We start from the raw sequence: 15,926 nt of genomic DNA on the forward strand, positions 1-15,926 counted from the left end.
TCCCTCAAAGCTTAGAAGCAGGAAGAATGCAGTCAAAATTTCACTGCAGCTCCTGTGGCACTAGAATTGACATGAGCCCACCTCTTAAAGGGCCAGCGCTTTTATCAGTAAATTAGAGAAGGGATTTTTTAATTCTCCTAATTATATGTATATGGATTAGCATAGTGGTATCTTATGACTACATAAGTTTTTCCAAAAAGTGACATGTCTTCTTTTGAGATCATTCCAAAGTATCTTACTATCCAACGTAAGAGTTTCATAAGCTTTTATTATTTATTTTTTATTTCAATTGTATTATCATGAAATCAACCATTCTTATTTCTTCTTTTACTAGATTCACATGTCTCTCATTAATGGGAGACCAAGTGCTGAGGATCCCTCCCCAGCACTCTTAGAATTTACATCAGCTCGCTTCATTCGACTGAGACTACAGAGGATTCGTACCCTAAATGCTGATTTAATGATGTTAGCCCATAGTGATCCTAAAGATATAGATCCAATTGTCACAAGAAGGGTAAGTGAAATTAATGTGTCATTAAAATTGCTTTTTTGTGAAATTGAAAGTCTTTCTGTATTAACTATCTTTGCTTAACTACCTATATGCAACCGATTAGTCAATCCTTACTCCTTCCTTGCACATATGAAACAGTCTGAATCCATTGATTTCAGTAGGACCAATAAGGAATAATTTTAAATTATCTTATGTAGTTATGTGTATGATCGTTGATGCTGGGTAAGAAAAGATTGGGCATGCCATATCTTGTTATGCCTATCCTTTATTGCCCTGGGAGATTGGCAATTAACAGAGACGTCTTACTCCACTTTCCACATTGAGAATAAACACATGCTTGGCCAAACCATGTATGGGGAAATGTATATAGTCGGGAGCAATAGTTGTTAGCTTACTGTGTGTTTGGCTGAAAGCTATGGTATGGCCAGCTAAACTAACAATAGATGATCACAGCAAAAAAAACCTATTGTATTAAGTATTTGAGATTTAAGTAAGAAAACCACATAGTAAAATATATATAAGCTAGATAGATACATGTCATTGTATAATTGGCTGCAACTGCAGCTCTGTGGGAATCATTAAAAAATGAAGCTCAGCCTTCACACAGAACTCGGCAGAGGTTCAGGTAAGGTGATCTCTGAATAATTATATTTTAAAATATTCTTTGAAATTGCTATAGTAAAATATTAAAGTCTCTGGGGTTTGAATTAATGGAAGTTTCTGATCTGATCCTTTAAATGTATCAGTGTTAGGGGATTATTCATTAGGATGCAATGGACAATATCAGAGCATAATTGAATGACACCTACTGACAACAAAAGAAATGTGTTAATTTTTTGTTTGTTTGTTTTTACATTTCTAGTGTAGTTTATTTGGAAATGTATGTAGATACAGACTAAATCGCATCAACATCAAATTAATGTAGATTTCCTATAACCACAGCTTCGCTAGGCTATGCATTTTTGTTTAGCTTTTCAATAAACATTATAGCAGTCCGGGATAGCTTTAATCTTTTTAAAGGGGGCGCTGAAACAAGCACGCGTATATGACAGCAACATGTACAGTAGACTACAGTAAACACGGAAGCCTTTATTAGCATTTTAACTATTGTTATGTAAACAGAGTACTATAATATACTGTATGTTTTATGTGACACATATGGCACATTTAAGTCCCTACCAGAGCCAATCTAAATCTACATCTTAAATCCAGATGCCCTTTGCGGCCCAGATATAAATCTACAATCCTTTATGAAACAGCAGTCCATGCCGCAGAACACTCTTCTAGTAAGTGGTTTGGGCTGATACTGTGTCAGGCCGACTCTGCTGTGGTGCAATAAACTAAGGCCCGGTTCACTTCCATTCGAAATCAGTATTTGACATCTTCAAAAACTGATTTCAAACTGTCTGGATTAAAAGTCATTGATTTAAATGGGTTTTAAAAGTAATCCATATGTATCAGTTTGTGTCATTTCTGTCTGGTTCCAGTTTTTTTTGTGCGGAGAGAAAAGTAGAACGTGAAAGCCTTTATCTCCGAATTAAGGCCCAGTTCTCATCTGCGTTCGGTATTCCGTTCGAGGAGTCCGCTTGGGAGTCCGCCTTCAGCACTGAAAGCGCATGGACCCCATAGACTATAACTGGATCCGTGTGTTTTCCGTGCGGTGTCCGCACGAATCATGAGGAGAGGAAAGTAGTTCATGAAGTACTTTTCTCTCTGCATGACTCGTGGGGAAAACACATGGAACCCATTATAGTCTATAGGGTCCGTATGCTTTAAATGCTCACCATTAGTCTATGCGTTTGGAATTCCATTTGGGGGGTCCCCAAGCGGACTCCCCGAGTGGAATACCACACACAGATGTGAACCAGGCCTAAAAATAAAGATTCCAGACGGACAGCAACCAATTCATTTATTTTTTTTTTTAACATTGAGGTCTGTGGTAAATGGTTACAAATGGATTATATACTGATTACATACTGATAGCAATCGGTTTGTGACCATTTTGCACATTCTCAGAATGAAAGGGGGAAGAAAAAAACCTTATTGGTCAAAAACTGATTACACACTGACACAGTTTTAATCTGGACTGCTTGAAATTAGTTTTTGAAGATGTCAAATACTGATTTCAAACGGATTTGCCGAACGCAGATGTGAACGCGGCCTGAAATAATAATATGTAGTAGCGGGACATGCTGAGAGAGAAATGTGATCTGGATCCTCCCAGGAGGCCTATGCAAACAGATCATTATCAAACATGATCTAATGGACTTTAGATCACTGTGATCGGTACACATATGACTGCTGGGAGGATCGATCTTCCCAAATCAAATATGTAAACAGATACATAAAAAATAAATGCAAATAATAATAATAATAATAATAATAATAATAATAATAATAATAAGTCCCTAAATTATAAATATATTAGGGTGGTTTTATGCTAACATTATTTAAAGGGATTGTCCCATAACAAGGATCTTATTTATACTGCTTGTTAATGTGGATTTAAGACTTTTCCTAAATACACTGTTTCAGCAAAACTGCTTTGTTTGTCCACTATCTTAATTTATTCACTTCATTGTTGACACTGTGTTTCTATGGCCCTTGGGATTATCTGCTCAAATGTCAAGTGAGGTAGCTGCCTGCTCTCAGGGGGGGAGGGAGGAGGGGCTAAGTGCACAGGAGCGAGCCTGTTTCTGTAGCTTTTCCTGTGTCTGTGCCCTGTGACCTAGCTTCCTGCTCTCAGATAAAGGAGGGGGGAAATGAGTGTTGCTTTCTTATATAAAACAGTCTAAATCCTAGTGGGACCTGGTCCCTCTGCTCACTAGGATTTAGCTTTCTTATATAGAGCAGGCTAAAAGCTAGTGGATAGAAGGACCTGGTCCCTTAGCCCACTAGGATATATAGAACAAGCTAAATCCAAGTGTTATAGGACCTTTGATGACATTATAGGCCCTTCAGTCGTCCCATAGGATCATGATATGTGATGGGCGGAGCTACACGCTAATTTGGGGGCTGAGTTAAACTGGAGGTAGTCGGACAGTATATCTTTGCATATGAAATCCCGCCCACCAATTGACGTCAAAAACCAGGAAGAAAGAAGTCTTTGCAGCAGCAAAGACTGGTGAGCAATGGACATGGGAATACCCCTTTAATGTCAGTTTTTCTCATCTCACAGAATAACCTATGGAATGATATAGCAATTTTCAATGACTAGAGAAGGATACCAAGAAATACTGTAAGAGAAGACCCATGCTAAGTAACACAATCAGGAATCTATGCTATTAAGCAGAATTAAAAATGAATGTTTGGAGATGAACTGACTGATGACAGAATAGAATGCCATCCTGACATATAAAGTCATTTATCAGAGCCAGACCAAGAACAGACAGACGGTTTACATAAGCCAACACACAACAGTGCATTGAAATGCAACAAAATAAAAAAAATCGCACTATTATATTATCAGTTTAGTTATTATTTTGATTAAAAAAAACGCGCACAATACCAAATAGTAGCAAATGGGCACATTAGGAAAACATAGCACCAAAATAAAAACATCAAGCGTAATTCAACAAAATTGTATTCTACATTCTCAACAACTATAACTGTCCATAGTTTTTCATGTTGTCTTGCTGGAACACTAGACAGAATCTGACAGGCTTTAATGTGAGAACAGAAAAGGCAAAGGTTTCTTCTAACTACAGAGGAGCAATTACGACTATTACTCATGATTCCTCTCTGACAGTTATCAAAGGGGAAGTTTACTAAACAAGTGAGAGCTCTTCAGAAAAAAGCCAGAATGCCTGGTCAGTTTCTCCTAACATCAGCCTCAAAAAGGAGAAAAGATGTTGCTATGGAAACCAAAATAGTTTAATCCTAGTAAGTTATTAAATATGAGATTTGTTGACTGTCGTGTCATCTAATACAATTTCCTTATTGTGTATAGTTGTTGTGTCAGACCATTGATTTCTACAGATGGGACCCAAGTGATAGAACCCTGCATTACGGAGGATATGTTCACACGTGGCAGATGTGTTGCAGACAGTGTCAGACTGGGGTGTGTGGAGTTCACCTGTAAAATTCATTCTGGTTGCCCACCATACAGCTACATGTAAATACTACCAGACAGTCATTCACAAATTCCTAATATGATGCCAACAAAAATATTTTTCTGTAATCACTTGCTGTCTAGGCCTTATCCTCTGATTGTTTCCATTGGTGGATCCTGTCAGTATTGTATTGCATGGTTTTCAGCTCCAAGATAATTTATTGAACAAGTTTCATTTTGTAAGACTGCGTATCCTTGTAATGCATTGTAAGTATATTAAAGTATATCTTTAAGGGTATGTTCACATGGCGGAAAAGGTGGCAGAAATCTTTTCCATTGTGTGAACATTCTGCGACGTTCACCGCGACAGAATGCCAATGCAGCATCGACATTCCATCGCAGTATCCTGCTCCTGTGTAGGCCTGATTGAGTGGGCCTACACAGGAGCATGTCTCAAGCCGCGGACGCTGCAGCTGATTCAGCCGCCGAATCTGCAGGTAGGGCATGTCACTACTTTTTTCCGCTACTACTGTAGCTAATGGAAAAAAGAAGCAAGTGGCTCCTATTGAAGTCAATGGGAGACGTTTTTGGCAGTGGATTTTGAGGCAGATTCCATGTCAAAATCTGCGGCCAAAAAACTCAGTGTGAACTAGCCGTTAGAGGTTTTTACCACGTGCCTATTTCAGCCTCACACTAATGAGGTTAAACCATTCGAGCCACACCTTGGGATACTCAGCTCTGTTGGAGCCGCACCTTGGGATACTCAGCTCTGTTGGAGCCGCACCTTGGGACACAGCTCTGTTTGAGCCACACCTTGGGATACTCAGCTCTGTTGGAGCCACACCTTGAGATACTCAACTATGTTGGAACCGCACCTTGGGATACTCAGTTCTGTTGGAGCCGCACCTTGAGACACTCAGCTCTATTCAAACCGCACCTTGGGATACTCAGCTCTGTTGGAGCCACAGCTTGGGATACTCAGCTATGTTGGAACCGCACCTTGGCATACTCAGCTCTGTTGGAGCCGCACCTTGGAATACTCAGCTCTGTTGGAGCCGCACCTTGGGATACTCAGCTCTGTTGGAGCCGCACCTTGGGATTCTGAGCTCTGTTGGAGCCGCATCTTGGGATACTCAGCTCTGTTGGAGCCGCACCTTGGGATTCTCAGCTAAGTTAACAAATGAACAATTATACTGTAAATCCAGTCAAAAGTGAGCAAAGAAAATATGGGATGGAAATTGATTTTTTTGTCTTCTTTTCTGATATGTGTAGTTATGAGAAAACAGTTATGGCAACGCAAAGAAATTTTTTGGAAGTTTGGAATTTCTGTAAGGGTGAGTTCATACGATGTCTTTTGGCTCGTAATCTGGCATGTCTATGCTGCGGGAGCTTTTGCGGGCCGTATTCGCTCCCATTGATTTCAATGGGAGCCGGGATCGTTATACACGGTGCTATTTTGCGGCCGCAAATTCACGTGCAAGATTACGAGCCAAAAGACATCGTGTGAACTCACCCTAAAGGTGTAAAAACATAAAACTTTATGATTTTCTTAGTGCCATGATGGTACCAAACCATAGAATACAGATAACATGTCATTTTTGCTCACAATAAACAACATAAAAACTAAATTCATAAGAAAATTAGGCACATGTATTTTTTTCCTAATTTCCCATCATTCTGATCTTTTTTATCTGCTCAGTACATTGTATGGAATATTAAATTATACTATAACAAAAAAAACTCCTACTCGCCTCTGTGAATGGAAAAATGAAATAGCTAAGGCTTTGGAAAGGCATAATAGTATATTTTAATCCTCTGTTTGGACCTTGTGTCTGAATATTGTAATGTCCTGACTTGTCATGCTGCAGTATATTGTATCCCACTGACCGACTTGAACATGTGTCTCTTACTGTCTCTGGAAGCTGTATATTGTTATGCATTGACTGATTCTTAAAACTGTAAAGTATATTATAATCTATTGGCTAGTATCATTGTGGTATATCTTGCTTGGTGGTCTATTTTCAGTCCGTACATAGACTTACTGGCCTAATAACAATCTTAGTTGTTAGGAGTTTCATTATTCACTTTTCCTCTCTATTGCTTTCCAATGGCTGTTTCTCTAACCTCTATTCTTCTCTCCGCTTGGTAGTTCTTGTGCGTTGTCATTTCACTCCTGTGGTGGTCTCTTCTTCCTTTCATCCAGACTCTTCTTATAGTCTCCTATATGGCTGTTTGTCTGACCTCTACACTTCATTCCGCTTGGAGGTTCTTGTGTATTGTTATTTTACTCCTATGGTGGTCTCTTCTTCCTTTCATCCGGATTCTTCTTATAGTCTCCTCTTCTGCTGTTTCCACTGGCCCTGCTATTGTGCACAATTCTTTGCTCCTCTTCTATACTTTCACTGACTGTTCCTCTTACTGCTCCATTGCCGGACTGCTCGGCCTTGCTCTATGCACCAGGTTTTAGAACCCAGTGGACAGGGCCTTGCCATCCTCACAAGTAGCACCTATGATGTGGTGTCACAGGTTTTGTACATGGTCTATGCTTAGGTAAGAATATGAGGCCGAGCTCCCACCATCAGCATCAGAGGTATTTATAAAAGTCAATATACGATATCAGCATATAAAGTATAAAGTGGGGTGGGATTATTATATCTCAAAGTTAATTACTGCTCCATATGAGGGAAACACAAAAAGGGAGAATATAAATGGTAGTCTTCTATACAGAACTGAAATTTAGACAGTTTATTACACCAGCCAGTAGCTTTTGTCTGAATATGGGAGAATATCAAAATGCATTACAGTTCCGCCTGAAAATCCATCACTACAAATAAAGCTTCTTTTGATTTGTTTGATGTTGAGCCGGGCATTTAACTGGATGATTACAGTTCTGTCTCAGTGGAAGCTTTGTGTATTTGTCACTGTACTGTGTGATGTGAATGAGGAGCATATAAAGGGCAGGCAGAATAAATGGTAATAAATCAGTCCTCAAGAACAGGTTCACTGATCCACATTACTGATGGAATTTATTGATACTACATTCAACCTTCCAAAGCTCCAGCACAACAGGGTCATCACAATTTATCTGCTTCTCTTCCTCTGTATGTTTGCCTGAATATGTCTTCCATCTTCTGTCCAGGGTATTATATTTGCATAATCAGACATCAAGGCTCCAGGTCACTTGGAGATACAAATATATAATTCTTTATATACATTGAGTACAGTATAGTGTTTCTGTAAGAATCATACCCATATCTATTTGCCGGGAAGTAACAGGAAGTGCTGCCATATTGGTTATTGGAGAGAAACTGTCAGCTTCTGAGATTCAAAATTAGCAGTCAACATGGCGGCACTTCCTCTTTTCTTGTACCTTTGTCGCAATGGTCAGCACAATGACACCAAAATTGTAATTGAAGAATGAAATATAATGATCAAACTTGACCACTGCTCTGTATTTTCACATATTTAGTTTGGTAATAACTAAGGTCACGTTTTTAAAGAATTTTCAGCCCACAGATCATATCTTACTGTTTTCTCATGTGCATTAGTAGTGATGCACGATAAAAGTAGAACATTAAAGTAAATTAAGTCATACAGTAGCATATGTTGTTTACTAAGCAACTGGATTTATTTTATTTTCAGTACTTCTACTCTATAAAAGATATTTCTGTGGGCGGCATGTGCATCTGCTATGGTCATGCGAGGGCTTGTCCGTGGGATCCAAAGACTAATGTAAGTAAATTAGTATAATAAAATATACTACTTAATATCAGCAATAATAATAATGTTGTTCCTCTATGCTTTATGTCCTACTTAACACTCTCTACAGATGTATAATGTAAAGTGCAATGCTGTATTTTTAGGCAGAAAATATTGTGGGTTTTTTTACATTCAGAAAGTTAGATCAAATTTAAAGGACTTTATTTGCACAAAAGGTATTGCTGATCTAGTTCACTTTAATGGAGCTTCAACCCCTATTAACATATTGAGAAATTGATCTCCGCAGAATTTTGGACCAGTTAGAGTAAAAAAAAAAAATTAAATGGAAGAAAGCTGGTGTAAGATTATTATTATGCGATCCACTAGTTATTAATATGACCATCACTACAGTTAAAACAAAAGGTTAAAAAAATAGCTTAACTTAAAGTGACATCAGATATGCCATAAAAGTCCTATAGATACGAGTCCTGTCTGTATGGTAGTATAATCCCACACAATATCTTAAGACCCTATTCTCTGACCCTATCTCACCACAGATATTTTGGAACTCCCAAAGATTAGGGGCTCCCATCAACTGCACATTTATGGTGTAAGTACAGGCTGTATACCAAGATGGGAATGCTCCTTTAATGTAAAAATTTAGTCATAACATGCCAATGTTTCTATTCGATTAACACGCTATGCACAATTTTTAGCACTTGCTAAGAAGCCTTTTAAGAAAAAAAAATAAAAAAAATTCTGCCACTGTAGTTAATTTTATATTTGTTTTTTCCTTAAGAATTGATAAGTATTTTTAGCGTGACACCTGCAGAATGTTTCAGCTTTCTTAGCTAGTCTTGGTTGTTTTCTTTCGATATTTTAACATGCTGATTTGCTTTTATGTTAAGACATCTTCATGTGAATGTGAGCACAATACATGTGGTGCCAGCTGTGAAAGATGCTGCCCTGGGTTCCACCAAAAGCCTTGGCGTGCTGGAACTTTTCTCACAAAGCATGAATGTGAACGTAAGTGTATAATACTAATGTCCTGTATTGTCGTGGGTAATATTCTTAGTCTATGTCTTTCAATGGTCTCTTCTGGTGAAATTGTTGTTTACAGTATTGTAAGAATGTAATAAAACCTAGTTAATACATGAGACATAATGTAATTGTATTTAAATAATACAGAATATTTACCTGATCCACAGTAGTTCACATCAAATTGTAATTATTCACTATGGAATAGGAAGTCCATCAAACCTTGGAAGTTGGCCTAGTAACAGGCCTTGCTACCAGAGGTGACCACTTTGTAATTTTTGCTTCTGTTTGCTCCTGAAACTCGAATGCAGGTATTGCTGACATGCCATCCTTACTATGACACCATTACAAATAGGTGGCTACAGGAGCTGGGATTATTTGATCCTAGGGCATTTCTGATGACACAGGAAAGTAGTGACCATTCACCTCACTTTGTCAAAGAAGGATCTGGGCAGCCAAATGAAAAGTGTGCATAATAGGTATATAGTCTGAGGAGAATTTACTGTAAGTTTCTAGCAGGTTTTTACATCCTAGTCATGAAAAATATTTAAAGGAATGTGTACTTGTCTGGGGCCAGTGGTAGGGAGAGGGTTTTTTTTTTAAAGAGGACCTTTCATCAGACTGGGCACAGGCATTTCTATATACTGCTATATAACTGTCGGCTTTCCCAATCTGTGCCCCGGGTAAAGCACTATCGGTCCCGGTACCGTAGCACTTTACAGTCAGAAGGGCATTTCCGACAGTTAGCCAGGGACACTCTTCTGCCCAGCAGCGCTGTACTTCTGCATATCGCGCTGTACTGAGGAGCGGGGAGGAACTCCCCCCTCCCTCTCCTGATAATACTTGTCTATGGACGAGCTGTGTGAGCAGAGGGAGGGGGCGTTCCTCCCCGCTCACACTGTGCAGCGCGATAGGCTCTGCGGGGCAGAAGGACGTTCCTGACAGAGTGTCAGAAATGCCCTTCTGACTGTAAAGCGCTACTGTACTGGGACCGATGGCGCTTTACCTGGTGCACAGATTGGGAGAGCCGACAGTGCACTGAATTCAGCGCACTGTCAGCTTTCCAGCAGTATATAGAACTGCCTGTGCCCAATCTGATGAAAGGTCCTCTTTAAGTAAAACACTGTGGATTTTTTTTCCATGATGTTCACAACTCGCTAAAGTTTATTTTGAAATTTGAGACCAAACCAAAGGTTGTGAATAGTTCAGTTAGATGGTAGGGGTATCAGGTGTACGGGATTGGTGATAAGGACTATTAAATTGGCAGCAAATGTTGCGGTTTTGTGGGTGAAATCTCCCACTGTGATATTGTGTAACGTATGGTCTTGTCTAATTTTCTGTATTAGGGTTTCCATGACCATGATAAAGAGAGTAGGAGACGGAGGGCATCTTTGCCTTGTCCCATTACTGATCTGAAAGGGATTAAAGAGTGTGCCATTTACTCTGATCCATGTACTGGGGTTTCAGTATAGAGTTAGTATATAGTCTATGAAAGCAACGGGGATTCCAAATCTTTTTAGTGTGGCAGTGAGAAAGGACCAGTTGACTCTATGAAGACCTTTTCAGCTTAACAGGACAAGAGGGATCTTTGCTGATTTGGCATGTTCAATTAGTCTGACAACTCTCCATGTGTTGTCCCCACCCTGTCTGTATAAATCTGGTCTGTTCTTTTCCTAAAAGTGGGGGAAGTAGTGAGAATAACAAGGACCAATGCTTTCAACCATCACTTAAGATTAGAATTCAGCAAGGAGATAGGCCTATAGCTGCAGGAGAGTTTCAGATATTTACTCTCCGAAATTTGATAGCGATAAAGGCTTCTAGAGATTGGGAAGAAAGTTGGTGGACCTTTAAGGGGAAGTTACATAGAAAGGTAAAGTGTGGTAGCAGCACTGACTGGAAGATCTTATAGTACTTGATCGGAAGCCCATCTGGCCCTGGAATTTTCCTCGTCATAATGGTGGACAGTACTTCAGCTGGTAACAGCAAGGAAAGAATGTCTTCATCACCAATTTCAGCTGATGAATAAAGCCGAGGAAGGAATAGATTAAATTCGATCTATCGGTATTGGTGGTAGGGGTGAAGGTATCTGAGGGATGATCTAGGTTATAAAATGTATGATTTTGTTAGTGTAAGTAACCTTTTATGAATGATTTTTATTTTTGATTGTGGATAAGTTATAACATAATGACCTAACATGACATAATCCTGTCTCCTCTGTCATAATGTGCATAAAACTTGCATCTCAACTTTGTCTCTTGTTAGACTGAGCTCATGAAGAGTGCTCTGTGTTTTTTTTTTAATCAACTCTTTATTTCACAAAGGCAAGTAACAGAAATTACAAAATAGTAATATGACAACAGACAACAGACAGTCGGGTAAAGCACTATCGGTAGTAATATGTAATATGTAATAGTAATATGACAACAGACAACAGACAGTCATTTGATGATGACATCGCAAAGTATGCCAACAGTTTTTATACAGTTTCGTATTGATCAGGAAAAGGGAACGGGGGGGGGGGGTGATGGGTCGAGCAGGTGAGGGATAAAGAGTGCCATAGGCAAATGATACAACAAGCTGGGTACAGTTTGAGGGGAAAGTAGGTGGGACACTCCTCCAAGAAACACATACATAGTCAAGGATGGGTGGAATCACTTACGTTTAGCAAATTTTACAACTTTCTTAACATAGGTGCTTAGAGATATTAGTTCTCCACAAATAATGATTTTCTGTACTTCCCAGAGCATAGGATCTCAGATGTTGTCAGTAGTGGTCAATGTAATGTACTGCTGTAGGAGTACATTGATCTTATGTGGATGGGCCGGGTCACTTAGTAACATGCTGTTTATCCTCCAGAACCAGTCCTCTTTAGGGATGTCGTGCAGTGCAATTATAAGTAATATGGGGCCATGCTCAGGTAGGGAGAATATTATCTATAGATGTTTCAATTACTAGGTCAAGAGATTTCTATTGTACAAAGAGATAGTCAATTCTGTTATGTGTAGTCATGGGTAGAGGGTCAACTACCAGGTGTCGATCAGATAGAGGTTAGCCGGGGTCTTCTTGAGTTTTAATAAAGGAGTTTTCACTTGAAGGAGGTGTTATAAGAGCCGTAACAGTCTAGAAAAGGATTTAGAGGCAGATTACGGTTGCCACCAGCCACTAGAACATCCTTCATGAAATCTTTGGGATTCTAATCTTTGGAAGTGTTTAGGGTCTGGATGGTACATGGGACCTGATGCTGGTTAGGGGAGTATAAGTTAGCAAAGGTGTAGACTGTGTTCCCAAGTAATCCCTTAATAAAAATGTAGTCTTTCAGGGTCACAAAGTTGTGCTTTTAGGGTAAAGGGAACATGTCTAGAGACAGTTATGCTTACTACCCCAGCTGATTTGGTGTTGGAGCTGTAAAACCATGAGATAGTGTTCTGTGTGGGGAGGCGGGGGATTTTCCCTTTTTTAAAATGTGCTTGCGGAGATAAGTAAGGTTTTGAAAGCATTTCTGGGGCACATTCCAACTTCTCATGTTGAATGAGCATATGTTCAATTCAGCTGCTGTGGCCGGATTTGGGAGAAATGTGGCCCGGGGGTATCTAATTTTATCCCATATGTTGTGGAGGTAGGGAAAAAAAGTAGTTGAGCAGCTGTGAGTGGGGATGTGCTTGGCCAGTAGGAGACAGACCAGTGTCATGGAGAGCCAGAGTCCAGCATGGGGAAGGAGGGTTAACCTGATAAGGTAGATGGTAGACAAATATAAAATACACTTACCAAGTAGGGAGAACAAATCCCTGCAGAGTAGATGGTGTCTTCCATCTGTTCTCTTGATCTTCCCGGACCCTGTAGAGGAGGTTGATGTGATCCTGGCAGCTGGTAAAGCTCTGAGAAGCCACTGCATTGTATTTCAGCAATAAAGTATGTTCAGCCTCCAGGCTTTCAACTCTTTGCCCAATATGCTGTATGCCTTGCTTGAAATCTGCTAAATCCTTCATCACTGGGGAGATAGCATTCAATAGCACCTGTTTAAAGAAGTTGAATGAAAGGGGACAGATCACCCTATGGGGCTGAGTCATCACTGTCTGCATCTGAGACCAGTTAGCCCTTATCTTCTGACTAGCATCGTACCACAGTGGCCATTTTAGCTAGGGTTGTAGCTTGTTTTTTCATGAGATATTTATCCAGTTTCCCTTGAAGGTTTGACTACTTTACTAGAGATTGAGAATCCTGTGGATGGCTTCCACCCGCCTTCACCATGGTTCAGAAGGGTTAGTGTGGCAAGTTCATTTTGTTGAAGCCTCCAGGGAGAACTGATGATTTAGTCAGTCATTGGTGCGTAATTTGCCAGACCACCAAAGGAAAGGGTGTGTTATTCTTCATGCAGAAATGTGGTGTAGAAGTGGATGGTAGCTGTGAGCAATTGAAGAGGTGGACTCCCAGGGATGCTGACCTGGTGGATGCGTATAAGGAAAAAGGTACATGTCTGGTGCTGTTATGTCCAATAGCAGCTAGAAGTATACGAGGAGTCCAAAGAAGTCCAGACGGAGATATTGTTAGAAGGCATCAGACCTGGAGATGGCTGCTGTGGTAGTAACTTTGAAAATGGGGTCTATGGGGTTAGTTCCCAACTTGTCACGGGGGTCTCGCAGAAGACTCAGCTAGATGGATTGGCAACGTGATGTGGCTAAAGAAGCCATGGAACTTTGCAGGGGTAGGGGAGATGCATACTTGCCTGATTATGGCAGGGCTGAAGGGTATCTGCTGCAGGTGAGGGGCACTTCAGAGGTGTTGATGAAGCCTCTGCAGTGGTCTAGTAGTACAATGTGTGTGACACTAGGCAGGAGAGAGACAGATGTTGTCTTTAGAGAAGAAGCATATGAGCCCTCCAAGCAGTCTTTTGCACTTGGCTGATGGCACTACAGGGGAACAAGGAAGGGGGGCAGCCACCATATGGCAGCTATGCATCTAATAGGTGTTGCAAAGTTGCGCTGCCAAGTGGTGCAGTAGCAGTCACACAGCATGTATCCTCATGTGTATGATGAATAACCTGAAGTAGTACTGTAGAGGCTGTTGGCCAGAGTGATGTTGGGTCATCAGCAGTCACTAATGTTAGGACTTGTACTGTGATGGCGTAGTGAGCACTTGCCGGTCCTCCCTGTTAGCCTGTGGTTATTTGCTCTGTGGCCAGGGTATGCAGGGAGGGTCAAAATGCTGACATCTGGTCCAAGAGGAAAAATGAAGGTAGATGGAGGCTGCGGGTAGGGTGTGCCATTACTCTAGGTGGGTAAGTGTGTGGCTAGGTCCTCTGTGAGGCACAAGAATTGGGTACCAGAGGGTCCAGGGGTGGTCCTACTCTACAGGGGGAACAAAGGTATCAGGTTATCGGGTCCCAAGCAGATAGTGGAGCACCTGATGATTGGTAGTTTTTGTAGAGTTCGATTAAGTTAGAGTTTGTTTTAGTCAAGACCTCAGCAAAATCTCTTGGGCAGTGCGTCTTCAAAGCTCAGTGGTAAGCCACACTCCCTAATTGAATTTTTTTTAAAAAGAATTTTAGTTATGTTTTCTTATTGAATGACGTTTTAAGCTAAATTAGTAAGTGGTACAGTCCAGTAATGAATATGAGCAATATGATAATGGCATTAAATTATTGACAGTGATCTATATATTAACCTATCCTAAGACAAACATCTTCAAAGGCCAATCCACCCAACCTTAGAACCTTTCATCTTCTAAACTGAAACAAGACAGAAAGGAACATGTAGTATAGAGAAAAACCCAACTTGCACTTGAAAAAAAATGATGTTGCTCAGTGATATAAAAATATATATTATTATGTTCCATCTTTAAAGCTATGTTCAAATACAATAGTAAAAAGGCATTAAGAAAAATGGCATTGCAAGACCCAATGTATATTGGAGGAACTATTAAATAACAGTTGTTAAATAGTGCACAAAGTGCTCCAACCCTGCAATAAAATATTACAAAGGAAGTACAACCTACTGGATAAATGTTGCTGAAATGTTTCTGATTGCCCGACAATGGAGAATGTACAATAATAAGTGAGCAGCCCTGCTATTCCTAGTAATAAGTAACCTCTATCACAAGGGATGGGAACAAAAAAACATTGTGGACTTCAAGTAAAAGACAAATATGTTGCTTTATTTCATTGTTGGTAGATCTTATGGAGACACAAGTATATTTTTTTTGTTTGAAGGAAAACTTTTGGCGTTGTAATACAATACAGTAATAACAGTTTAGCAAAATAAGTAGCTACTGGAACACTGGAACAAGTTCTACAAGTGAAACTTGTACTTAAAGCTACCTCCGCTGTTCTACAGGCTGAGGCATTGTTTTAGAAAAGAAGTCAAAGTTTTCATTTTCCCAGAAATAGTGTTTTACAAACATGAGTGAGTTATATGAATCAGTTTAGGCCTGGTTCACATTTGCGTTCGGTATTCCGTTAATGGAGTCCACTTGGGGAACCCCCCCAAAAATACCAAACGCATTAAAAAGTGGTGAGCAATGAAAACACACGGACCCCATAGATTATAATGGGATCCGTGTGTTTTCCGTGCGATGTCTGCACGAATCATGCAGAGAGAAAAGTGCTGCTTGAAGTAGTATAGTCTATGGCAG

General features: G+C 40.0%; 1 protein-coding gene across 8 annotated transcripts in view; it reads left to right on the forward strand.

Annotated features, from left to right (window-relative positions):
• Positions 1–15,926, forward strand: part of LAMA2 (laminin subunit alpha 2) — a 593,715-nt gene that overhangs the window by 185,411 nt on the left and 392,378 nt on the right. For all 8 annotated transcript variants that reach the window (XM_075268017.1, XM_075268020.1, XM_075268018.1 and 5 more), the window contains exons 5-7: positions 335–514; positions 8,205–8,294; positions 9,170–9,287. In XM_075268017.1, the coding sequence (XP_075124118.1) occupies positions 335–514; positions 8,205–8,294; positions 9,170–9,287 (388 nt within the window). The remainder of the gene's footprint in view (positions 1–334; positions 515–8,204; positions 8,295–9,169; positions 9,288–15,926) is intronic.

This window comes from Leptodactylus fuscus, chromosome 3 (assembly GCF_031893055.1).
Source record: "Leptodactylus fuscus isolate aLepFus1 chromosome 3, aLepFus1.hap2, whole genome shotgun sequence".
Lineage (NCBI taxonomy): Eukaryota > Metazoa > Chordata > Amphibia > Anura > Leptodactylidae > Leptodactylus > Leptodactylus fuscus.